Source organism: Lagopus leucura, unplaced genomic scaffold (genome assembly GCF_019238085.1).
Source record: "Lagopus leucura isolate 7727_CA_CO unplaced genomic scaffold, USGS_WTPT01 Super-Scaffold_741, whole genome shotgun sequence".
Taxonomy (NCBI): Eukaryota; Metazoa; Chordata; class Aves; order Galliformes; family Phasianidae; genus Lagopus; species Lagopus leucura.
In genome coordinates, this window is record NW_024962256.1 from 7,472,352 (window position 1) to 7,497,339 (window position 24,988).

Consider the following 24,988-nt stretch of genomic DNA (forward strand, 5'->3'; position numbering starts at 1 on the left):
CAGCCTGCATTTTTCTTACAATAAAGTTGATTAGGATTCAATCCTAAGGTAGTTAAACTAACCTTCAGCAAACGTAGGCTAAGGCAACACAAAGATCATGGAATCATAGGATGGTCTGGGTTAAAAAGGACCACAATGATAATCTAGTTTCAACCCCCTGCTATATGCAGGTCACCAACCACCAGGCTGCCCAGAGCCATATCCAGCCTCCAGGGATGGGGCATCCACAACCTCTCAGTTTTGGGACCAGGTGGCTCCGAGCTTGCCGTGGGGATGGGGTGAAAATGTTGTTTTGTCACCTGTGTTCCATGCCAGCAATTTGCAGTCCCACATAGCCACTATTCTGCCTGCTCATTGAGCTGGACTGGTTCTGGGGATCAAGGAGGAGAGCTGATGTACTGCGTAGAGCCTGACCGGCTGAGGCAGAGTGCCACCCTGGGTTATTTGCATTAACAATAGGCAGTAGAGTTTAAAACAACATTGATACCTGAACGCGTGGAACTCCTGTTACACACACCCTGCAGGAAATGTTCAAACACTGCAAATCCTTTACACAAACATTATGTAAACACGCCAAGCTCGGTGCCGACATGGGAGGTCTCGGATGGAGCAGCCCGTCTCACAAACTAGCAGCAGTTATTAGGAACAGCAGCTGCTACCAGCACCCCACTATTTTGGGGGCGTCCATCTTTTCGGGAGTGCAGCGTTCCATCCGAAGTCACACTGTGACTCCTCATATGAGCTGTACTCTTCCGGGGGGGGGGACAGAGAGAGAGAATTTCGCAGCGGGCAAAGAGTTAATTTCTTTCAGCTGAGGCTTGGAGCGGAGGACTGCAGTAAACGAGGCAGAAGCAGCGCATCTCACTTCTCTTCCAGCCCGTCCAACAGCCTCGGGGCGCTCTCCTTGAGGCGGGGCATCGATCCCGGGAAATCCCCAGGAACCCCCCGGCCCCCGCGCGGGGAGACACCGCGTGAGTCACCGGGACCCTCCCCCCGTGCTGCCGCCCGCCTCTATCGCGGCGTCGGTGCCGTCAGCTGGCGGCAGCACCGTTCCTCGCCGCCCGCGCAGCCCGGCCGTGAGGATGGAGGGACGCGGACCGCACCTCGAGGGGCTCCGAGCGGCGGCCACGCTCCTTCGGACCGAGGGGGAGAGCTGCCGGACGGCGGCGTGAGGCGGCCGAGCCGCCCCGGGTGCTCCCCACCCCAAGCGGGGAATGAGAGGCGGCGGCGGCGGCGTGGGGCTGCCGGAGTCCGCCGGGACGCACCATGCGGGAGCTGGCGATCGAGATCGGCATACGGGTGCTGCTTTTCGGGGTCTTCGTGTGAGTAGCGGCCGGGCAGCGGGAGGGGGTAACGACACCAGCGGGTATCTCTGGTAGTGCCTCAACTTTACTTCCTTGCAGCCGAGAGGCGGAGGGGGCGAGGGGTTGGCAGCCCTTCAGCGCCGGGTAACAGCCGTCAGCCGCCCCGCAGCCGCTGTTGGAGCTTTGGGCGAGGGGAGATGTTGCTGTTCTCGTGGACAAAGTGAGGGGGAGTGCTGTGTCTGGGAGGGGGGTTTAGTCCCTGGAGGTACGGGAACACTGCTGACCCGGGATGATGCGCTGCAGGAGATTTTTAGAGAATTATGTTCCTTACGTTTTGTGGGAGAAGTGTGCAAAAATCAACCTGCCAAAAAAAAAAAAAAAAAAAAAAAAACACCAAAAAACAAAACAAAAAAAAAAACCCCAACAACAACAACAAAAACCCAACAAAACAAACCCTCTACCCTACTGCTGCTGTCGCTTTGACAATTATAGTTGCATTCACGTCTCGGCAGCGGGAGAGCTCTGGTTGGCACGGGGCAGGCTCCTGTCGTGGAGAGCCGCCGCCTGGAGCTGAGTGAGGTGTGTGTAGTGGGGCTAGAAAGGCACTGCCGCACACTGCTACGTGGGAACACAAGTCATGACAAGTATTGGTCTAATATTGAATGTGGAGTTTGGTGGCCCTGCATGTGGCAGGGGGGCTGGAAATTCATGATCCTTGAGGTCCCTTCCAACCCTGGCCATTCTCTGATGACAGTCTGCTTGCTGAAAGAGCAGAAAGCAGTTCCGTGTTATTTTGCTCCCTGCCCTCTCAGAGCTATACCCGTTTCTTTTTTTTTTTTTTTTTTTTTTTTTTTTTTTTCTGACGGTTCTCCATGCATTGGAGCAGTGAGATGTTCAGTTTTCATTTAAGCTGGCTTGATGTTGAAAGATGAATATCCAACATCTGAAGCGTCACAGACCAGGTTCTGCTGTTGCCTGTTTGCCTGCTTAGCAGTGGGTTCAGATTGTCACAGATGCGTACAGCAGTAGTGGGGCATCTGTTAAAGCGCAGCACTGACTTACAGCTGCAATGCTGGCATGCTTTGATCTGATTCCTTTCTGAGTCTCATGGTTAATGAATAACTTGCCCACTTCGCTACTAGTTGAATTGCTCCTTGTTGCTCATTTCTCTCTGATCTTCTTTTTTTGCATCAGTATATTTGCAATGTTTCTAATCAGTGTCATCCTCTTTTTCTAGGAAAGACTTTCTTTCAATAACCTGAGAGGTACCTTTGATACCTTTCGATTCAGTTGCATCTTTACCTTAAAAGTAGTCCTGCTCCTTTCAGCAGAACTCTAATCTGGAATGTGTGTGATTACAGGATGGGAGCAGACCTCAGGATGCAATGCCACATCAGGGTCATGCCTTTTGTTTTTGTAATTCAGCACTTATTTTGTAATTTTTGCTGTTCTTTATGCAGTTGTTTTAAAATTAACTGAATGGGTGGCTGAAGGAAATGCTTTTGGTGGAGTCACTGCAGTGCCGAATGGCTGATGCCTGTGGAAGCAATTGCCATGTTTCCTTGTGGCTCAACTCCTGCCTGCTTGGAATTTTGCTGAATAATTTAGATGTTGTAATAGGTCATTAGGAGCATTAATTGACATCTAAAACTAAACATTCCCATCCGGGTTGGCATTTAGTTTCATGAAGAACTGCACTTTATTTGTTGGCAGTGATTGCAAGAATATAAACTCTAAGTAAACAGAACCAATGACTTTTATAGTGAAATAATTTTAACATTAAGTATATTTTTGTTGTTGAAATTGCTACTGCTATTTGGTATTTCCCTCAGCTTTTCAAAGAGGCACTTATCCTTTGAAACCCCTTTGTGTTTGTTGTTTTCTGTGGCTTTATAGACAACAAGAGATGCATTTTTATGGAGTTCTGAGTTCATTGAAATATCTTTTCAAGAACGAACAAATACAGATGAAGTTGGAAGCCTTGGGACTGGGACCCAGGCAACAGCAGCGTAAGCTCTGCTGCAGAAACTGTTTCTAGGAATGAAAAGGCTGTGTGGTTCTGTCCTCCCTTGGAAAGGAGTGCCATTAGCACCAGTGAGTTGAGGCCAGGTCTGAGATGCTAACAGTGGCATTGGTGATTGTTGACCAGGAATTGGGCTGAAGGGAATTAGTTCATCCTGAGAAGATGTTGATCAATTGGTTGCTGCAAACCGGTGCTGGAAGTCTGAGCTTGAAGAGAATGGTTCCATAGTTATGGGGTGGTCATGTATGCCATATGTGCTTCCCAGATGTCTCTAGTTTCAACCTACTGACTAATACAACTCAGAATGATACATTGGCATATTTTGTACTATAAAAAGGAACAGGTGCATGTTATGTGTTATAGCTTTACTTGGTGATAAATGTGATTTCTTAAAAATGGAGGTGTCAAAACTTATGCTGATTTCTGAAAGTAAATGTATTGCCAGTTTGAATGTATTTTGCAGCAACAACAGCCATATTTTCTATCCTTGAGGCTGGCAACTTTTTTTTCTTTCCCCAGAAGCTAAAATTACCAACTTTGCTCGTGTCACTTGGGGCAAAAAAACCCAGTACTTCTCATTGATGTTCCCTTCTGTCACAAGAATGTACAGCATTACAAGTTATGCACGTTTTTGGTGGTTGTGTGTTTGTTTGGGTGAGTTCAGCAGGTTTTAATGATAACAACTGACTCAGTTCTACACGTTGTGTTCTTAGTAATTGTGAAGTGTTCACTTAGCAATTAAAGACTGGCTTAGGTATTGAAATTAAGCAGCTCAAGCTTCTGTGCATTAAAAGAGATCTGTACTGAAGGGCATTTTATCCCTCAGGATTTACTGCTGTTGAAGAAGAGATTAGTTAGGAGAGATTTATTTGAGGACCTACAGCTGCCTAAGATTCAGAAGCGGAATTTAAAAACAACTGGTTGCAGTCAAAAATGTACTTGATGCCTCCTTGGCTGGGAGGGTAACTAGATGTTGAGTTCCCTCCAGCAAAGCAGCTCTCCAGCCATAAGTCACAAACTGCAGAGAAATCAGCAATATTTCTGTTCTACCCTACAGCTTTTCCTCGTTCCTCAAGATGAGCAAATTCCCGTTTAGTTCCCAAGATACTCAGCCTTGCACCTTTTGACTGAACTGAACTGTTCCTAATGAGCATAGATGGTCTGCTGCATACCGGACAAAGAAAATCCTCGCAGTGTAATTCAACCAGTTATTACTTTATGCAGCTTCACATGTTTTTCAGTCAAGCTTTAATCAATTATCATTTCATATTTTTTGTTTTAGATTGTTGTTTGTTCAGAAGTATCTGAGAGTGCATAACTGGATTTTTGAAAGAGATTTTTTTCATGTAAGGCATGGGAAATAGAAGTAGTCTATTGACTATAAAAAATGTTACAAATACTGTGTTTATAGGAAAAAAAAACACAACACAGTAGTTTAAAGAATGATATATGAGCTTGCATCCCTGTTTTCTTCATTTTATTTATTCCTGTGACTTAGAGCACTTTATGATGCCTGACTGATGCTAAACCACATTAAATGTGATCAGTTTTTCTGCTCCATACAGATGATGGCATTATTGAATGTCTGAAGAAAGCAAATTGTTTTGACTGACTTGATTGTATTAAGACGACTGAAGAAAGTATTTGTGAGCCAGCACAAGGAGCAATGTCCTTAAAACGATGTTCATCTTCTCTAAAAATAAAGAACACACTGAGTGGTAGCTCTGTGTAAGCCTTAAATTGCCAGTAAGGCTGTTTCTATTTGAGTTGTTCACTTTTAGTTATCTTCTACAAGGAAAACTTTTTTCAGTCATTTCAAGACCACGATGTTGTCCTAATAGTAAGATGAAAGAATTTGTGTGTCTTGTGGTGTTTTTAGTGCAGTGACTTCTGGTGTCAACAGCATATTGCTTATGTTTCATGAGCTGTCTAAATGATGAAAAAGTCTTCCAAGGACTGCTTCATCAAACTGCAAGCTATTCAGTGAGTGTGATGTGATTAAAATATAAATGTCATTCAAAGTAATTGGATGTCTTCCCTCCAGCACAGTTTCATTAATAGACTCCCTTGGGGCAGTGTGTTTATCTGCAGGCTGATATGTGAATTTACACACACGTGAGTGTGCAGTGCTAACTAATACTGATGTCTTTTGAATGTGTGCTTTGTTCAGACTCTGGCTTAAGTAAATGCAAACTGATACAGTGTATGTTGGATCTCTTCAATTGTCGTTTTAGTTGAGTTATGAATGTGCGTGAAATGCTTTAGGCTGGGAGGCACTTTCAAGCAGCTTTCTTTGTCATGGGTGGGGATCTGGATAAGTTCCCTTCAGAAATGACACTGTATATTGTCTTGTTAACACAGACAAAAAAATCAATTAGCTGAGGCAGTTCACAGTGCTGCCTTCCTATTTTCCTGCAGTTGGGGTTTGCCTTTTCTATGTAATTTCTGTTGAGTTATGGAGCATAGACTAAGCTGGAACCACTGAGCACTTGGAGGTAGCATAAGCAGAACGGTACCGAGAAGCAAAACACCAGGCTGCGACATCAAGATGTTTCCTCATGTTGACACAAACTGCACAAATCATTTGGACCAAGAACGCAAAGGATGCTTCAAGGGTAGGATCTATAGGGGAGCATTTCAAAGAGAAATTGGTATTTGGCCACATGAGCTTGTTAGCCTGTTTGAGTCCTATTTTTTTTGACCTTAAGATTTGACTTGGTTTAGAACCTGGTTTTTGATCTCAAGTCATGGACTTCTCTGTACCTTAATGTCTCTTCTGTGAAGGGAGAATAATACTTTTTTCTGACCCTTGGTTCATTTAGATGATAAATTCTTTATTGAAATGCGTGTGGACAGTAGCCAGACCCACTGAGCAGTGAATTTTCTTGGAGCCTTTTCAGAGTTAGTTTCGCAAGTAGTAATGATGATGGGAAGTGAGAGTATCCACACGCTTGATTACTGCCTGTTTAAAAATAGGCACTCTACTGTAAACCATAATTGAAATCATGCTAAAGTGAGGGAATCAGTAGCCCGGGCTGAGCTCTCCTTCACTGAGTCTGGTTAATGCGCAGTTAAGGGAGAGACTGGCTTTAAAAAAAGACCTTAGCTTCTCTGGTGCCTGTGATCTGAGAGCATATATCAAAGGTTGCACATGGAGCTTCAGAGGCTGCATATGGAGCTTGAGCAGCAAGCAACAGGCTTGTTCTGTGCTCAGCAGAGTTCGGGATGCCTTTGAAGCCATAGGAGAATTAGAATGCCATGGAGCTTCTTTAACTCACTGATACACCACAAAGTAACCTGATTTTTTTTTTTTTAAAGCTTCTCTCAGCTATGTCTCCTTGAGAAGGTTATAGTAAAACAAAAGTTCATAGGTACCCGTTGTGCCTCATGTACTACAAAGCACACAATGCAATGGCTGTGTGCCTGTCCCAATATAAATGAAATATCACCAAGCTAACAGAGACAACTGCAGTTTGGTCCTCACAGAGCTGAAGCTTCTGTTTGCACTGTTTTCTTATTTTATTTATTGAAGCTAGAGTAGTATTGTACTGACTTTGATTTAAAAAAAAAAAAAAAAAAGTTATTCAGGAAAAAACTGTACCCATAACGTGGTTCTGTTGGGGTTTTTTTTGCTCTCTTTTTTTTTTGTGTGTGTGTGTGCAGACTTCTGTCAGTTCAAAAGATAAACGAAAGAAATACAAAACAATTTCAATACTTTCTTACTGATTATGCCATTGAGTTTGTTTGTCTTACCTGAGTACCAGGGAGCAAAATGGGATTTAATGTCAAGAATTCTAATTTTCCTGTGAATAGGGCAGGGTTCACAGTTTTGTCCACAGCTAAACTCTCACATGAATCCATGCTGAAAAAAGGTATTTTCTTAAATGCCAAAGCATCTGCTCCAGATTTTTGGGGAGTAACTGGTGACTGTGTGTCTTCACAATGAATCCTATGTACTCACTGGCTTTGGCACTTCACTCTCAGCCTTAGTTGAGGACTTTTTATAGCTAGAATTTTACTAAACCTGATGTGGTTCCGGTAAGGGAAAGCTTTCTTTAAAAAATGGAATTTTATACTTTGATCTAAGCACAGTCAAGCTGTACTTTCTATGAAAGCCACTGCTGTAAGGAATAGAGATGTGCTGCAGTCTTGTTGCTGAGAATGTGCTTGTGCATGGTTTGGAGTTACCATGCCACATCTTTGGTCTCCCAGTCTGATGATGATTTTGAAAAGTCAGTGCTCAGAAGCAGTTGGTAGAATCACTGACACTGACAGTGGATTAAAGACTAGATTTAGTGTATTTCCTGTGGGGTTTTTTCTTTCCTATAGTGGGCACTCTCCTGATGCTGAACAGATGTTTTGAGTACAGTATCTGTATTGCAAGGACTGATGGATCCAAAGAAAGTAAAGGCAACACATGCATCCTTTTTAAAGTATTGGTTGTGATTGGTTGATAAACATCAGGGATTTGCTTCTTGAATGACTAAAGAAAGACTCAATGGTTTCTGAATGAGAATAACAGCTTTACATATGATCCAATTGGATTATCCTCATAGAATAAACAAAATTGTCATCAAGTGTGGCACTTGAAATAAACTTTTTATAATTTCTTAACTTTTTAAGGTATTTTAATTCATGTTTTTCCTTCTCCTTGTGAATTTGAGATTGTTATGTTCAGTCATTACCGTGCAAGAAAATCTGTGACTAATCTATGGGATTCTGAAGAAAACCAGATCAGGAAAACTGTGCAGTTGTAAACTAAATTGCTGCAGTCCCTGTGTATTCTCTTAATTTGTAATGCAGAAAAATAAATTGTTTTTGGCCTTTACTACTACTAAATATCTCCCTAGTTTAAATACTGCTGACTTTTAATTAAACAGCTAAAATTGAATAAGTGTGATGTTGGGTGCTTTTTTTTTGTTGGTGGTGGGGTTTTTCATGGTGTTTTTTTTGTTTGTTTGTTTTGAGGTGGAGGTTAGCATAACAGGATTTGCAACTGGCGATTTCATAAGAAGTGGCTGATAACTCATGCAAGTAAATTTGAAAGCATCAGGGAGGACTGAGATCATAGAATCATAGAATCACTAAGGTTGGAAAAGACCTAAAAGATCACCCAGTCCAACCGTTCACCTATTCCCAATAGCTCCCACTAAACCATGTCCCTCAACGCAACATCCAGCCTTTCCTTGAACACCCCCAGGGTCGGTGATTCCACCACCTCCCTGGGCAGTCCATTCCAGTGCCTGACCACCCTTTCTGAAAAGTAATACTTCCTCATGTCCAGCCTGAATCTCCCCTGCCGTAGCTTGAAGCCATTCCCCCTGGTCCTATCACTAATGACACGAGAGAAGAGGCCGACCCCCAGCTCACTACAACCTCCCTTCAGGAAGTTATAGAGAGCAATAAGGTCTCCCCTGAGCCTCCTCTTCTCCAGGCTGAACATTCCCAGCTCCTTCAGCCTCTCCTCATCAGCCCTGTGTTCCAGACCCCTCACCAGCTTTGTTGCCCTTCTTTGAACACGTTCCAGGGCCTCAATATCTTTCTTGCAGTGAGGGGCCCAAAACTGGACACAGTACTCGAGGTGCGGCCTCACTAGTGCTGAATATAGGGGAACAATCACCTCTCTGCTCCTGCTTGCAACACTGTTTCTGATGCAAGCCAGGATGCCATTGGCCTTCTTGGCCACCTGGGCACACTGTCGGCTCCTGTTCAGCCGAGCATCAATCAATACCCCCAGGTCCATTTCCTGTACGCAGTCCTCCAGCCACACCGCCCCAAGCCTGCAGCGTCGCCTGGGGTTGTTGTGGCCGAAGTGCAGGACCCGGCATTTGGCCTTGTTGAAACTCATCCCATTGGCTCCAGCCCAGCTCTCCAGCCTGTCCAGATCCCTCTGTAGGGCCTCGCTACCCCCAGGCAGATCCACACTTCCAGCCAATTTGGTGTCATCTGCGAATTTACTGAGGGTGCACTCGATGCCCTCATCGAGGTCATCAATAAAGATATTGAAGAGGACAGGCCCCAGCACCGACCCCTGGGGAACACCACTCACGACCGGTCGCCAGCTGGATTTGACTCCATTCACCACCACTCTCTGTGCCCAGCCCTCCAGCCAGCTCCTTACCCAGCCAAGAGTGTACCCATCCAAGCCTCTGGCTGCCAGCTTCTGCAGGAGAATGATAGGAGATGATAGGAGGGTATAGAGAACTTTTTTTCTTGGGTGGAGGTGGGTGGGGGAAAAGGTGGAAATAATTGAGCTGTTGAGTCTAGAAATGACAGTAATTTCCTCCTTTAAGAGGCTGCTGTAGAGACATGTAAAGAGAGCAAACTGCTTTTCTTGTTCTTGGGGAACTTAAAGAAGGGAATGATGCAAGGAAACTTAGGTGGAGTGTGGAGATGTACAACCCGATTCTAAGGACATCTGAGTGCTGGGATGGATTACCTGAGGCACATGTGGAATCTGCACCACTGGAAACTTTTAAGAGTGACTTATTCTAAAATACATCAGGAGTGGTTGGTTGGTTTTTAATCTGAATTTGAAACTACGTTACTGGAAGGAGATAGACTTGATGGCCTTGTAGGCTGACATGAAGTAATAACTTAGCAGACTGCGACTTGTTCTGCCTGAGCATCTGTCCCAGCATGTGGGAGAAGTTGAGACATTCATGCAACGTTTTGTTTTTGGCTCATGCTGATGGGCAGAGAAGGGAATGGTATTACTAATACCAAGTTACCTGGAGAATACTTCGGCAAAGATAGAGCAGAAGCTGATGATCCCTCATGGCTGGTGGGCATTGCCATGTCAGATACCTTATTCTAAAGATTCTGCACCGATAAGACTGTGAGGAAAATGAAATTGTAGATTACATGAAATATTTCACATGCAATCATGCATTTCAATGTTTTGCTGTATTTTGAGTCAGATGTTTTACTGCTGACCTCAGAATTGATAACGGAGGACTGAATGTCAGCTCAGAAATATGTCAGCTTTGAAGGATTTGTGGCACCCTACCAAGTATTGTGAAACCTTACAAATTGAAAACAGCATGGAGAACATCATTTGATACAAAGTGTTATATATTTTCATTAGCTGCTCATTTCCCCTAATGGGAGAACAGATCTGAAAGCCTGACTGTACTCTCATGGGCAACGTAGAAGGTGTTAATAATTTTATTCCTCTCGTGTCCAAGGTGCTTTATAGGAGTGTAGCTCTTGCTATTGGACTTCAGTAATTGTCACAAAATGCTAAAAGTGATGTTCATATTCCTTGTTAATATATCTTTTTTGGATCATTATTAATGCTAGTCTCTGGAACATGTAATTATTCATACAAGTGTTTTTGGAGTGAGTGAGTTTACTACAGTTGGATTTAATTTTGATTTTTGAATATAGTTAGGCAGGTCTTTTTTCTTTTTTTCCCTTGGACAATAATGAAGTCATTGCATAAAACAACTTGAAAGGAAAAATGGGAATAAAATGATTTGTAAATTCGCATTAAGTTTAGTGAATATCTTGGCCCAGAAAGTATCTCTTGAATTATCCTGAAGTGTTTCATTTTATAATCTGCATTTTTAAAAATAAGATTAATGGGGTTTGATAGATTCCCAAACGAAACAATCTGTTGTGGTTAAAATGACACGTTCTTGCTTGACCAGGAATTGCTATAACACTGGGATAATTGTCTGAGGAACTGCTGAGAGTTGTTTGGCTAAAAAGCATTTGAGATGATAAAATCAATCATTAAAATGAATGGAAAGCAAAATTTTGATCGTCTGCAGTGTATTTTGATTCATTACTCAGATACTCGCTTGGGTGATTTTTAACCTGTAATATGAGTTCTACTCTTCCATTATTTACAACGGTGTAGCACTGCAGGCTTTGAAACTTCTGCTGGCTTTGTCAGTGTTTGAGCTACTGAAGGTTTTTCTTTTTCTCTCCACATCTCCCCCAAAACACACGCAAACACATGACTTCTGTGAAATAGCTTTTGTAATAGGAAATACGTAATAAAAATATCGTACGAGGGAACAATTAATACCCTAAATTGTGCTTTCATTAACAAAAAAAAAAAAAAAAAAAAAAAAAATAAGCAAAGAAAAGAGTATGCAGTGGGTTTAGTGGGTTTCACTTTGGTATCTATACCACTGTAAGGCTGTATCACTGTTGATTGTTTCTATTGCAAGTTGCAGTACTGCAGCTCTACTGCATTGACTTAAGTGTCGTGCTCTGTCAATAAGGAGCTGCTGTAACTTGCTTGCCTTGTGCTTGATCTGCATCCCTGTTGCTGTGGGAGCAGGGATCACAAGAACTGAGCTGCTTTTTCACCTCAAAAGCTGCTAAATGCTAGACCTTTTTCTTTTTTTTTTTTCTGTAGTATTCTTCTGAACGAGAAGGAAAAAGAGGCAAAGATCACTTTCCACGTTATGTGAAAGAAAACTTTAAAATATAAAAACAGCCTTAATATGCCAAAGTGACTCATTTTACAGTGCTTTCTTCCTGCTTCAATGTAACCACTTGTCTCTTCTGTTCAAAGCTGCAATGCAGCATGACCAGCTATTCCCAGTTTCTTTCACTGTGCTCATTTCCAAATATTCCACTTCTCTAAGGAAGAAATGATGGCAAAAAAGGTTGCATCTGAGCTGGTTAAGTATTCTAACTCCCTGATGCCCAACTTTTTCCTAAGCATGGAAAGTTTCCAGACTTAATTTCTTCGTTCTGGCAATAATGCTCAGCTGTGTTTAAGGCTAAACATGCAGGCAGTACACGAGCAAGGAGATTGTGGAGACTGGAAGCTCTCTCTGTTTGGTTCTGCTGGTGGCTTGTGGTGTTTGTGTAATCCTTTCTCTTACTTCGTAGGATTAGTGTGCCTGAGTTAATGTCACAAGGGAAATGTCCAGAGGTAGTTCAAATGCTATGGTAGAGAAAACAGTAGAGGTACAATTTAGGGACTAAGGAAATTCACATTAGATTCTTATACTCCAGGCTATTCTCTTTTCAGTGTTGTGAAAGAATTGCTGGCTCACTATTTTGTATTTTCTAAGAGCATTTACATATAATTTATATGTAGTCTCATAAGCAGTGAGACTCCTGTCATTTAATTCATATCATTTCTTGAATTTGGGCTAAGCTTGGGAGAGAAAATTTGAGCAGAAGTATTGGGTCTGGTTTTAATGCATTTCTTCCTTATATTCAGTTTGGGTGCACGTAGCTCAAGTCATGCTGCAGCAGACTTGGGCCTGATCCCAGGCACAGTTGGTGAAGCCTGAGTAAATACAGCCTCAAATAGCACATCAGAGAAGGGTCCAGCGGCTCAAAAATACTTAGAAACTCCGTTATCTTGTTAGGCACATTGTTGAAGAGCTCATCTCACACTGTAGTTGGTTTTGTTGGCCAAATTATAGTGAAGTTTGCTTTGACTGGGGTCCCATGCTAGCTGCAAGGAGAACAGAAAGCAGGCTGGCCATTTGGCTTTGGAAGGAGGTAGCACCCAGACGTACATCTGCTAAATCAATGGATATATGAAGCAAATCTATGCTTTGTTAGTATGATTAAAGAAAAATGCTGGAAACTCTTTCACCATCACATCTGGAAAATACGACAGCCGTGATTTCATACATTTATATCTATTATATTAATCTGCATCAGGATTTATTTTAAATCCCTTACTCAAAATGATTTCTCATGTCTAGAGGGCTAATGTGGGCATATGTGCTAATTAAACATAACATTGCAATTGCTAATTTAAAATATTCAGAAATCTTTTCCATCAGGTGATAGTGACTCATCCAAAGCCAAACCTACCCTGGAGAAAATATTCTCTACTCGCCATTAAATAAAAACAAGATGTAAAATGCTTTTAAAATTATTATTTTTATTTTTTCTCATATTTCCTTACACCTAATTTTACTGGATTAATGTCTGCTCATTTTCCTCCTTATTCCTTCAATTCAGTTCTTAAGTGCTTTCTAATTTAATGCTTCTGTTGATTTCTGTTACTTGTGGGCAAGTCTTGCTAGCTTGTTTTTGTGTTTTAAATGAAACAAAGTTTTCAAATGCATTACTCGAGACATACTGTTTCAGGAATGTTATTAGGCTGACACTGTTCTTCATTCGGGATATCTGTAAGAATATTAGGACTGCAAATCATTGTTTTGCTAGGAGGAGAATAATAAAGGCAATTTCTCAGGGGTATGAGAAGATCACTCATTCACTAGACAAATGCCACAGGAGGAGGCATTTGCTAACCTTAATAGCATCTATTGTAATCTACAAATTAAGCTGCTAAAATAAGGAATATAAGGTATGCAGTGTTTGGAGACACTCAAGGTCAGGCTGGATGGAGCTCTGAGCACCTGATGGAGCTGTAGGTGTCCCTGCTCATTGCAGAGGAGTTGGACCAGATGGCCTTTAAAGGTCCCTTCCAACTCTAAGGATTCTATGTTACGCTAGCTGTATTCACTTTCTGACAATACTCAGTCTTTGTGAATGCTACTTTACAAACAAAACAGAGGGTTTCTGCAAGTATTAGGAAGGCAGCAGATCCTCCCACTTCTCTAGCAACAAAGACTGCCACTGAATTATTTTTATGGCATTTCTGGTGCATATTGTCTACCCTGTATACTGCAGGACATTCAAACCCAATAAAGCTTCATATTAGGATTATAGAATGTTAATCAAAAGTGACAGGTGCTTATAGTGCATGGCCTTGTATTGGGAAGTATAGAACGGCGTTTTAGTGCTCAAAAAGGTAGATGTGAAACTTACCTTTTATTGGTACAGCTGCTTCCTTATTGCTTCTCAGTGCAAGTGTAAATTGCTTAAAATGGCTCAGTGCAGTTACAGTATGATGGGTAACATAACAGGTTTCCATCAAAGTTTATGAAGAATCAATAAAAACATTAATTTTGTTTCCCAAGTATATACACTAATGCATGTAAGCAGCAGTATTTGATTTTGCACTCCAGCCACAGACTGTGTCAAGCTTTTAATACTTTCTCTTTCTTTGGAAGAGTCCACTAAATAGTTCTAATTTTTCTTTAATAATATTGAGAAGGAACAAGAATGGTTATTCTCAGGGTGTTTTTTTTTGGGGGGGGGCCCCCCCGGCGGGGTGGGGGAGATTTTGTGTTGGCTCTTTTTTTTTTTCTTTTCAAGATAACAAGATACAAATGTTTTTCCAGCTACTAGTGTGTGTCAGGTAAGAGCAGATCAGTTAACATCTCAGGTCCAGATGTGAGCAGACAATGTGCAAAAGCAGCATTCAGAGTGATACACCCAACTGGTGTAAACAGTGACAGCTTTCTGTTCAACCTAGATTGTGTACTTGTACTCCCTGCAGGAATTCCTTCACAGCTGTTGTGCCCTATGCTGTGCTGTACTTCATGGCACTTCTTTAGCGACTTTGGGGCTGCAGTTTAGTTTCAATGAGTTTCATTTGTGAGAATGTTTCAATGAGTTATGTATTGTGCATATACTACTGTAATTAGGAGAAGCTGTACGGAGCCCTCCCAACTTCTGTCTTGCTGATGCCACTCGCAGCTGTGCAGCTTTAACTTCAGGACAACTGATTGCACGATTTAAGTTGGCATGTACATGATAAAAGCTTTTATTACTGGATCTGAGACCTGTTTTGGGAAATGTTCTGAGAGAAAAGCATTCATGAAAGGAAGTCTGTGATGCGGCTCAAGCAGCACATTCATTGCTAATTTGTTTTGTGGGGAATTTGGAAATGATGGTCAGACCCAAATTCATTTTCACAAGTCCTTGACTGTGATTTATAAGGGGAGTTGATGAACACCCTGCACCTTTGCTTCTCTGCTTGCTCAGATGACAAACGGGATTTAAAAAAAAGAAAAGAAAAGAAAAAAATTAGGATCAGATCTGCTTGTCAGAGAATTGGTAATCAGTTATCTGATATCAAAGTCCGAGTGCCAGCGTCGTGTTTGTTCTCTTCCCATGCTTTATCATGCCTACAATATAATCCTAATGGTGGGCCCATCCATCCTGTTCTTGTTGGTATATTGGGAACATTTGTGCTGCAACATTTAAAGGTTTCTACCTTACCAGCTTTACCAGTGCAGTGCTGCTTATTGCTCTGACTCTGTTCTTAGCAACTTCCAAATGTCATTACTTTTTGTTTTCTTGCTGCTGAATGCCACAGGATGGTAGCTGCTACAGGAGGCATTTGAAGCGCTAAGGTAAGGTGCTAAGCAATAGTTTGCCTTTATGGAAGATGAAGAGCATGGTGGAAGCACAGATCGTAGGGTTTGATTCACACAGGGTGTTCAGTGTTTGATTCATTCACTACCACTGAGTTGTAACTTGATCAGTCTGTGGTGTGGTACTTGCATAGAAATTATCTTACAGGGCTATATGTTAAATGAAAATCTGGGTAGTGTAATTTGAAAGTGCGCTTGTGTCCTTAGGAAAAAAGGCAATTTTTATTTAGTGTAGTCTTTTAGGCAGTAAGCTGGGATGCCCAAAGCAACTTCAGGCACTTGGGTATGTGTTCATCACTGAGGTTTTTCATCTTATTACCATTGGTTTCTCTTACTTTCCTTTGAAAGTGACGTTAAAAGGCTCTTGAAGTTAATGGAAGTTCTTTATGCCTTCAGTATATGCTATCAGACCGACCTATTCAAAACCATGTTTAATAAACTGTTAAAAATGCTGAGTAAATATGTAAATGTGCAGAAAATGTAAAGGCAAGAAGCTAATAGTGCATTTTTATCTACTTAGGCAACTTACGAAGCTTCCTTTGTATACCTGCTACCAATGGGCACTATATCATTGAGTTTCTAATTTCAGCTATAACAGAAAATGTGTAGAAATTAGCTTTCTTTATCCAAAGGCCACATCCATTTCTAACAACATCTAATCATTTAAACAAGCTTGTGTTAGCTTATGAATAGTAATAGACTAAACTTCTGGTTAGATTGAAGGAACATAAATCACTAAGTGTCAGGCAGCTTAGAAACTAGTATGTCCTCATGATTGTTTAATAGAGTACAAAGGGAATTGCCTTCAAGCTAGTGGAAATCTTGTACCCAGTCGCCCATCCACAGTGCTTCAAATAAAGAGGAGAATTGTTCTCATATGAATTTTGGTTATAAAAATTTAATTAGCAGCTGAGTTCATTCTGAGGATGGAAAAAGTGATTTCTTTTGATGTAGTCACTTTCCTTTGACTGTTTACTTTTAATTTCTGTATTGCTCACACAGACATAATATGCCACCTTCTATATCTATATTTTTTTTCACCTTCAATGGTGATTTTGAACTATTTTTTACACAGCTACAACATTTTTGTTCGTTTGCATGTTTCTGCATAATATTTGACTACTTTTCTTGGAAGACAATTGATAACACAAGTAAGAGAAAAAAGTGGATACATAATCAAATTCAGTAGGTGATGGATTAAAAAACTGCTACTACTAAATAAGATGATAATTGTAATAACTATTACTGACATTGGTAGATTCGTTGAGGTTAATCTTTTTCTCAGAAGATTACAGGGATAATATATAATAATCAGAAAATCAGTATTCAATTGGAATTAAATGCTAAAAAGATGAAGATGTGAAAAATAGCATGTGTATTATTTTGCTTTTAAAGAAATGATGTATTTTCAGGGTCATTATGATTCCTCTGAGAATGATGACATCAGAGAAACAAAAAATAATCAATTTACTTTATTTTGAATTTTCTTACAGAATTAGGAGAAAAGAAGAAAGGACAAAGAAAAAAACATTTAACTCATTTAACATCTGCTCATACTATCAAGTGTCATCATGTCAAAATAATTAAATCCCTGGTCTAATGTGACACATTTTCTAAAAGTGCGCTGGTTTTTGGAAATACTGAGATCACCTTGAAGCATAAATGTTTGTATTTGTTTATTCTTCACATTTTGAAGAAATGCTTTGAGGTCCAGATACGTCAAAGGACGTTTTTCTGCTTCCAGGCTTTTCATGGCATATCCATCAGCTCTGAGATCTATTTCAAAACAGACATCAGACCAGCAGATGGCTTGGAGAGTATGTCAGAAAAGATGCAACGATCTGAAAGATGTAGTCATAGGATTGTAGAATCGTAGTTTGGGTTAGAGAGGATTTTAAAAGTTGTCTGGTTCTCATGTCCTTTCCATGGGCAGGGACACCTTCCACTAGATCAGATTGGTTAAAACCGTGTGCAACCTGACCATAAGCACTTCCAGGGATGGGGCACCCACAGCTTCTCTGGGCAGCCTATGCCAGTGCCTCAGCACCCTCCTAGTAAAGATTTTTTTCTTATCTCAATTCTAAATCTATCTTCTTTTAGTTTAAAAACATATTCTTGTCTATCACTACGCACCCTGGTGAAGAATGTCTCTCCATTTTTCTTGTAGGTCCAATTTAAGTATTGGAATGCCAATAGATAATTTCTTTTTTTCTTTAGGCTAAATAACTTCAGTACCTTCAGCCTGCCTTGTAAGGCTGGAGACTATCTCCTGTCTTTGGACCTGCTGTAAAATATCCATTGGTATTGGTGGACCCAGAACTGAATGCAGAGCTGCAGATGGGGTTTCATGAGAGCAAAGTAGAGGCAGAGAATCACCTCCCTCACCCTCTGATCATTTTTCTTAAAAGAGCAAAGATCTTCATCAAAATGCAGCCCATGATATGATTGGCTTTCTGGGCTGCAAGTGTACACTGCTGGCTTGTATTGGTGGATGAAATACTCAACACCTCCAAGTCCCTCCCTGCAAAGTAATCCATTTATCACTCAGTGTACAGATGTTTGGGGATTGCCTTGACCTTGCACTTGGCCCTGTTGAATTTCACATGGTTTGCAGAGGCCTGCCTCTGAAACTTGTCAAGGTCCTTCTAGGTGATATTTCTTCCCACTTAAGTGTTATCTGCACCACAAACTTAGTACTTCTTGAGGTATACTCAATCCTGCCATATATGTAATGACTGACGATATTAAATAGTTCTGGTCCCAATGTGGACCCTTGAAGGACACCACTCATCACTGCTCTCTACCTAGACATCAAACTATTGACCACAGCTCTTTGAATGTGGCTTCCAGCCAACAGGTTTCTTTTCATCATACAGCTTAGAGACAAGATTGTTGTGTGGGACTGCATTAAAGGCCTTCCACAGGTTGAGGCAGATGACTTTGCTTCCTCTTTCCTTGTCCACCAGTGCTGTTACCGTTGCAGTTTGAAATGCCCTTTGTCTTTGGTAACTGGTACGTAATTTCTTCAGTGTAAAACATCTGCTGCATGTGATTTTTCTACTTCCACAATATTTTGCACACTTTTCCCACAGGAATAAAATGGGATAATGGAACTTCTTTAAAGTTGTAGAATATAGACTTTTAAAAACCATTTTCCTGTATCAGTGAAGGTTTTAAAAAGCATTGGTGTAGGATAGGAGTGTATTATAAAATTAATTAATGCACGCTATATCGTAATTAATGCGAGGTAAAGTTTTAAATGATCATAAGTTTTCTGTTTTTTTTTCTAATTTTTTCATTTCTAATTTTTTTTAAAAAAATATATATATATATATCTTCAATTGTTATTTTCAGTTTTACAGAATTTTTGGATCCATTCCAGCGGGTTATCCAGCCGGAAGAGATCTGGCTGTATAAAAATCCTTTGGTGCAATCAGACAACATACCTACTCGTCTTATGTTTGTAAGTACTACATTTCATGATTGTTTGATAGCTGTAAACTAAATCCACTATTGTTTGATAAGCAGTGAGAAAACCTTTCATAAGAACAGTTTGTCCCTTTAATTCTAATGACCATTATTTTCTAAATCAGGAATGTCCTGACTAGCTAAATATGGTGAATTGTGGAGAGTGTCTAAAAACCAGTAATACCAGATTGACAGAATTTAGGAATGTTGAGTCTTAAGATTAAGATTTAAACTAGTGTTAAGTAGAGAGATTCTAGAGAAACAATTAGAGAAGCTTTTAGAATTAGCTGGTTGTGTGACCTCACTAAACCTTGTTATTAGGTTAAGTGCTCTTATTAGGTTAAGTGCTTGAGTTTTGGAATCCAATTTGCTTTAGGCGTATTAGGCGCTGAGTTATTTGTTTCCAAATTCTGTAGACAAAACCTTTGTTTTGGCATCTGCTAACAGTCCTGAGGTACCAGGAGTGTATTAAATGCACATTATTGCTGCTACTGTTCTTCTGGTGCCCCCCAGCGTGGCTCATGCTGACATGCAGACTGACTGTCTGATTTCTACTGTTGGTCTGGTTATCAAAATTCATGAGTTTGGTAAGTTTCACTAGCAATATTGATTAACTATCAAATAGGCTATTCGTAAGAGAGTAGTAAGATAGACCAGTAAATAAATGCTAAGAAATTAGGGGATATAGTTTGGCTATTAAAACAACGAGGTCTGTCTGGAGAACCTTCTTCAGTCCACATTTTTAGGAAGGGGCATGGCAGATGATGTCAAATCCTCGTATCCTTGTGTTTAAATGATTTCAGTGAAGCCAGGGTTTTACTGTTCAGACGAAGTACCTGAATTCAGAATAAACACAAATCAGATTTGTAATTTGCCTTTTTATTTATATATTTTTTAAGCCTTAAGTTATGGAATGTGTTAATTAAACATGGAACAACTGAAACGTGTTTCCTGTTTATGAGGCAACAATATATTTCAGCCTTCTAAGACAGTGGCTGAAGACCAGGTTTTAGGTTCACTGACTTATTTATATTGCACTGAGAATCAGCTCCCTTAAGTACTTTTTCAGCCTAGAGGGATGAATTATTGTTATTTTTTTCTGGAATGGAAGACACCTGTTTAAAACAACAGCAATTAAAATGAAACATGAAATCATTGTGCTATGAAAAGACAGACTCAGAGTTTAATTTTGCTATTTTCTCTTAGGCTGAGTATTACCTTGCTGCGTGGTTTGTCTGATCTCTGTTTATAACTAAAGGCTTTAAGGAGCAAAAGTGAATTATTGTACAAGAGATTTCTTTGGTGATGAAACTATTTTTGAAACTGGTTGGAGTAATTATTAGTCCTTCCTCTGTACTCTAAGCAGATCCACTGGGAAGCATAATTCTGAGATGTAAGCATAGCACTTAGGCTTGTCACCAGCTTCACACAGAGCCAGCTCTTGGTGTACTTTATGGCAGCTGGAACTTCCAGGGATCTGTGTCAGTAACTTTTCTGAAATCTGTGTTCTTTCTTTCTGGCTCAGACCACAGCAGTATCTCAGTGAACAGTTCTTGTTAAAACAAGAACCACAGAACACTTCTATATGGTTTGTGCTCTTTCATTAATTAAAGAAGAAGAAAGAAGAAAAGTCCAACCATAACATTGATCACAAGCTCTCATTATGTAAGGAATTTATTGCTACTAGTGTTATACTCCAGCATTAAAATATATTGCTATGGCTTAACAGAAGGCAATTTCTTAGATATTATTTATGAACTTCTGGGTTTCTTTTATATGCTTAGAGCTTTGCATTTAAGATAAATGTTGTGAATACTCTAAATTCTGATACTTACCAATCAGAGGTCAGCTTCATCATCAGGCAAGTCGTGAGGACTTGAAGACCTGAGCCTTGTTCTGTCTGTGTAGCATTGAATATTCCTTGTCTTGTAAAGTGCAAGGTACTGTTAACTACTCTTGATGCATGGAAGTATGAGGAAGCCCTTGCCTCAGAATATCTTCAGCCAGAAGGGAATGAAGTGCTTGTATTTATATTAAAAACACTTGCCATTCTTTAACTTAAGCAAGAGCATGGAAGGTGCTCTATGCTTTTGGCTTCCCTTTTTCCCAGTGAGAGTGCTTTCTGTTTTCACCGCTCTCCAGATACAAGGCTTGGAGCCTCTGCCTTATCCACCTTCATCTGACCTTGCATCAGCTGTGGTTTGTTCCAGGACCCTGTTGGGAAAATGTAAATGAATCACCAGGAAAATGAGAAAAAAACGGATGGCCTGCCTCTTATTCTTCTTTTCCTTCCCATCCTTTGATGATACAGGCTTTGCAGATAGCTTGCAAAGTGCTGGCAAGAGAAAGGAAAGAACAGCAAAAGAAACTGCACAGTAGGACTGAATAGGAAAACAGGTCTGAGCCTAATGCTTTGACCAGCGTGACAAATGCCAGTGTCTTATGATTTCCATTGTCCATCTCCAAACTACCATGCTGTATTGGTGCACTGCTTTCTTCTTGCTACACTGCAGTAGTCCTAAGGCAAAGGGACTCGCTGGATTTTCATGTAGAATGAGGCTCACACCACAGCTCTGTATCCCATGGGGGATAGAACTGGAGTAGTATGAAATGTGTCAGTCACAGCAGTCACATTTGGCTATACAGTCACAACTTTCTATGCAGTTTGCCAAGAGTGGTGTGCGAGATTCCCTTGAAAAGTAGGATTTCTTCTGCCATGCTGTTCTCAGGAGGGCTCTGAGAAGGCCACTGAAAAATCCTATGAGATCCTGAAGCAAAACAGTATTGTATATCACTGCTGTTCCATGTGCAAATGATGCTGTATGTGGAAGTGGGTTTTATCAAAGTAGATGGAGTGCTTCTCCGTGGGATGTAACTGTAGCGTATCTTTGGCTTGCTGGGATGAATAACAAATGAGATGGATGGGCTTTTTGTCTGTTTCAGCAAAGCGAGGAAATGTGTCGGAATATTTCACTGCTAGAAAATAAAACCTTACAGAAATGTATCTGAGGTTAGTGTTGCTCATCAGGCTGCTACTAAATCTGTTATGGATATGAGCCATACAGAATCATTTTACAAAATAAAGGAAAAAGGAATCCTTTTGGTAAGCCAAAACTTTCTGTGCACATTTTGTTGCAGAATAGAAAAAACAAACAAACAAACAAACAAACAAACAAAACCCTTCAGCTAATGCTTTTGTGTGAGGAACAGCATCTAGTTCTTTATGTTCTTTATCTCTCTACAAGATCCATATGCTTGTAAAATATGGGGAATTCTGTAGTTTTACTAGATTTCCAAAGACTGATTGTGAAGTGTCTTGAAACAAGTTGCTACTTGAATTCTATTCTTCGCTGACTTTTTGCTGCTCCAGCTTGTTCCAAAGATTTCTAAGTCCATTAAGCCACATCTACAGGCCTGTCAGCCTGCCTGTATTATGATGTGTTCTTCAACAATGAAATGGGGATATTTTTCTTCTTTTCTTTCCTGGTGGCAGTCCTTACTTTTTTGAATAAAACTAACAATTCCAGGATCTGCTTTAATTTTTGTTTTACTCCTTGCCTCTGAAAGCAGATATTGAGCTATTGCTGAGTGTAGGAAGAAATGAATGTTTCTGAAGTAGCATAACTTAGGTTAAAGCTCCCTTCTGTCTCCAGGCTGTGTGAGTTTCAAGTGAAAATTATGTTGGTTTTTTTTTCTTGCGGAAATATGTGGCTTTCTTTCTAAATGTAAAAAAAAAAATAAAAATAAAAAAATTGCATGGCTCACAGGCTTAGATAATGTTCTGCAGATGCAGGTGAGGGGAATCTTGTCCAAGATTCGCTACCAAAGTAATAAATGCTGAGTGCTGAGTATGAATCAACATGAAAAGTGTAAAATGGGGATTAGGATTAATCTGTGTCATAAAAGGAAGAAAGGAATTGCAGATCTTTGATCGTGTTCTGAATCAATGTCTCTGTGTTATATTTCAGTGGGGAAGTAAGTTGTGGTTCAGTCTCAGTAAAGACAGGATAATTTTAGTCGGGCTTTGGTTCCCCCCCAAGTGCCATGTAGAACTTACTTTTTGCCTTATTTAAAAGTGTCATTTTCACTTTCCTGCAAGTGCTAGAAGGCTTTAGAAGGACCTTGATTTGCTTTTAAAGAAATGTGATTGTGAAGAAGTTTGTAGATTTCAGACAGGATTTTTGCCTACCAGACTGTCTTTTGCCTCTGTGGTTGAAGGTCTGAGACAAAAAAGATGGAAGGACTAGCTAGAAACAAACTCAGGGTTTAAATGGGAAGCTACTAATGATAAATTCCTTGGTATTATAGTTGAGAGAAACTGGTTTGTGTTCCTAGAGAAAGCTGGGATGGGAGGACAGCCTGTAATGTATTAGCACTGCACTGAGTGGGATGCTTTAGAGTTAACAGACACGTTTAATGTCAGTCATCAACTATAGTCCAAATTGTTCTGTGCTGATGCAGATGCTCTTCAGAAAATCAAATACAGTGTTGGATTGGATAGGGTCTTGTGGAGAGCACAGACTGGTTGAACTGCCTCCTGAAGCAGTACTTAGTGTGGAAGAACATGTAGGTTCTCTATGGATCAGAGTGTTAATTAAGGGGAATTCAGAGAATTGAGAGTTGGTTGCTTTTTTCATTTATGAAGCTAACACTTTAAATGCAGCTCCAGGCAATTGCAAATCAATTATAGCTCAAAATCATATTACAGTTTTAATGTATTCGTTGTCCTGTAGTTGCAAAGACGAATCATCCCACTTTGCTTGAGGTCAAGAGTTTGATGAAGATCATTCAGCCTTCCTGCTTAAATGGAGCTAACTGGAACTAATTACTAGTCAGTTGGACTGAAAAGTAATCGATGCTTACACACAATATTTGTTACCTCTTACAGGCAATTTCATTCCTAACGCCACTGGCAGTCATTTTTGTGGTGAAAATAATCCGGCGGACGGACAAGACTGAGATTAAAGAGGCTTTCTTAGGTAACGTATGTCATATTTCAAGATGGAAGTTGTGTGATGTTCCTCAGAGATCAATTCCAGTTGTAGTTTGAGTCACAAAGAAAGCCTGTCTCCATTGCAGTCCATTACAGTAGGTTTCCATGCAGCTGTAGCTGCAAGCCTCGTTGCGATCTTTGATTTTTTTGTATGCTTCTAAATGTATGGATTCTGTGCCTTTCTTACAAAGCCTAGCTAGCAAAGACCAGAATTTTATCAGCTTGTTCTTTCTCCAGGTGCTCTAGCACAAGTGTGAGAAGATCCTACTTCTGATTTGGTTTCCAACAGTCATTTGTAGTAAATTCTGAAATGACTTATAGTGACATTTAACTGTCAAGTCTATTGAGTTGAAGTAAGCTTCAATAACAAATCATGTATGGTAACAGTGCTGAGTTTCACTTTCTGTGGTGTGTGAAGAAAAGGAGCTTTGGATTAATTTCTTCATCATTTTTTCTCACTTTTTTAGAAGAGGCTTTTGTTTGTTTTGTTTTGTTTTTTTTCCTTCTGTTGTTGTCTTCTGTTACGATTCCTTCTATAGAACCCCTGAGAAATCTCTGTTCTCAGGTCCATGTTCTCTGCTATTCTCACTTTAAGGAAGCACCAACCTTGATGGTTCTGCAAGGTATCCCTGTTCAATGAGTGCCATAGATGTAGAGCTCCTTGTGGCTTAATTATGCTCAAGTATACTGAACATTGATTTGATTCAGTGTTTTCATTCACCAGATTTGATGCATCTGGTGATGTGAGGCTGATAGGAAGATTCTTTAATTGATAGCCTTAAGGCAAAAGATAGGTGCTGAGATCTTGCACGTAACATCCATAACGAACGAACAAGAAATCCCTCAAAAGGTGAATTTCTTTAGGAATGAATGTTTAAAAGGATGTGAAAATGCTTTGCTCATCATGTAGGTTAGTATAAGAAAGATAATCCAATGCACTGAGGCTAAGCAGCAGTTAGCTTCCTGCTATAGGTGCCATTAATCC

The 24,988-nt window shown here is 40.4% G+C and overlaps 1 protein-coding gene across 1 annotated transcript in view; it reads left to right on the forward strand.

Annotated features, from left to right (window-relative positions):
- The first annotated feature begins 1,266 nt into the window (after window positions 1-1,266).
- Window positions 1,267-24,988, forward strand: part of PLPP4 (phospholipid phosphatase 4) — a 45,359-nt gene continuing 21,637 nt past the window's right edge. Inside the window, exons 1-3 of the mRNA XM_042863854.1 lie at window positions 1,267-1,322; window positions 18,897-19,005; window positions 23,899-23,989. Coding sequence (XP_042719788.1) covers window positions 1,267-1,322; window positions 18,897-19,005; window positions 23,899-23,989 — 256 coding nt within the window. The remainder of the gene's footprint in view (window positions 1,323-18,896; window positions 19,006-23,898; window positions 23,990-24,988) is intronic.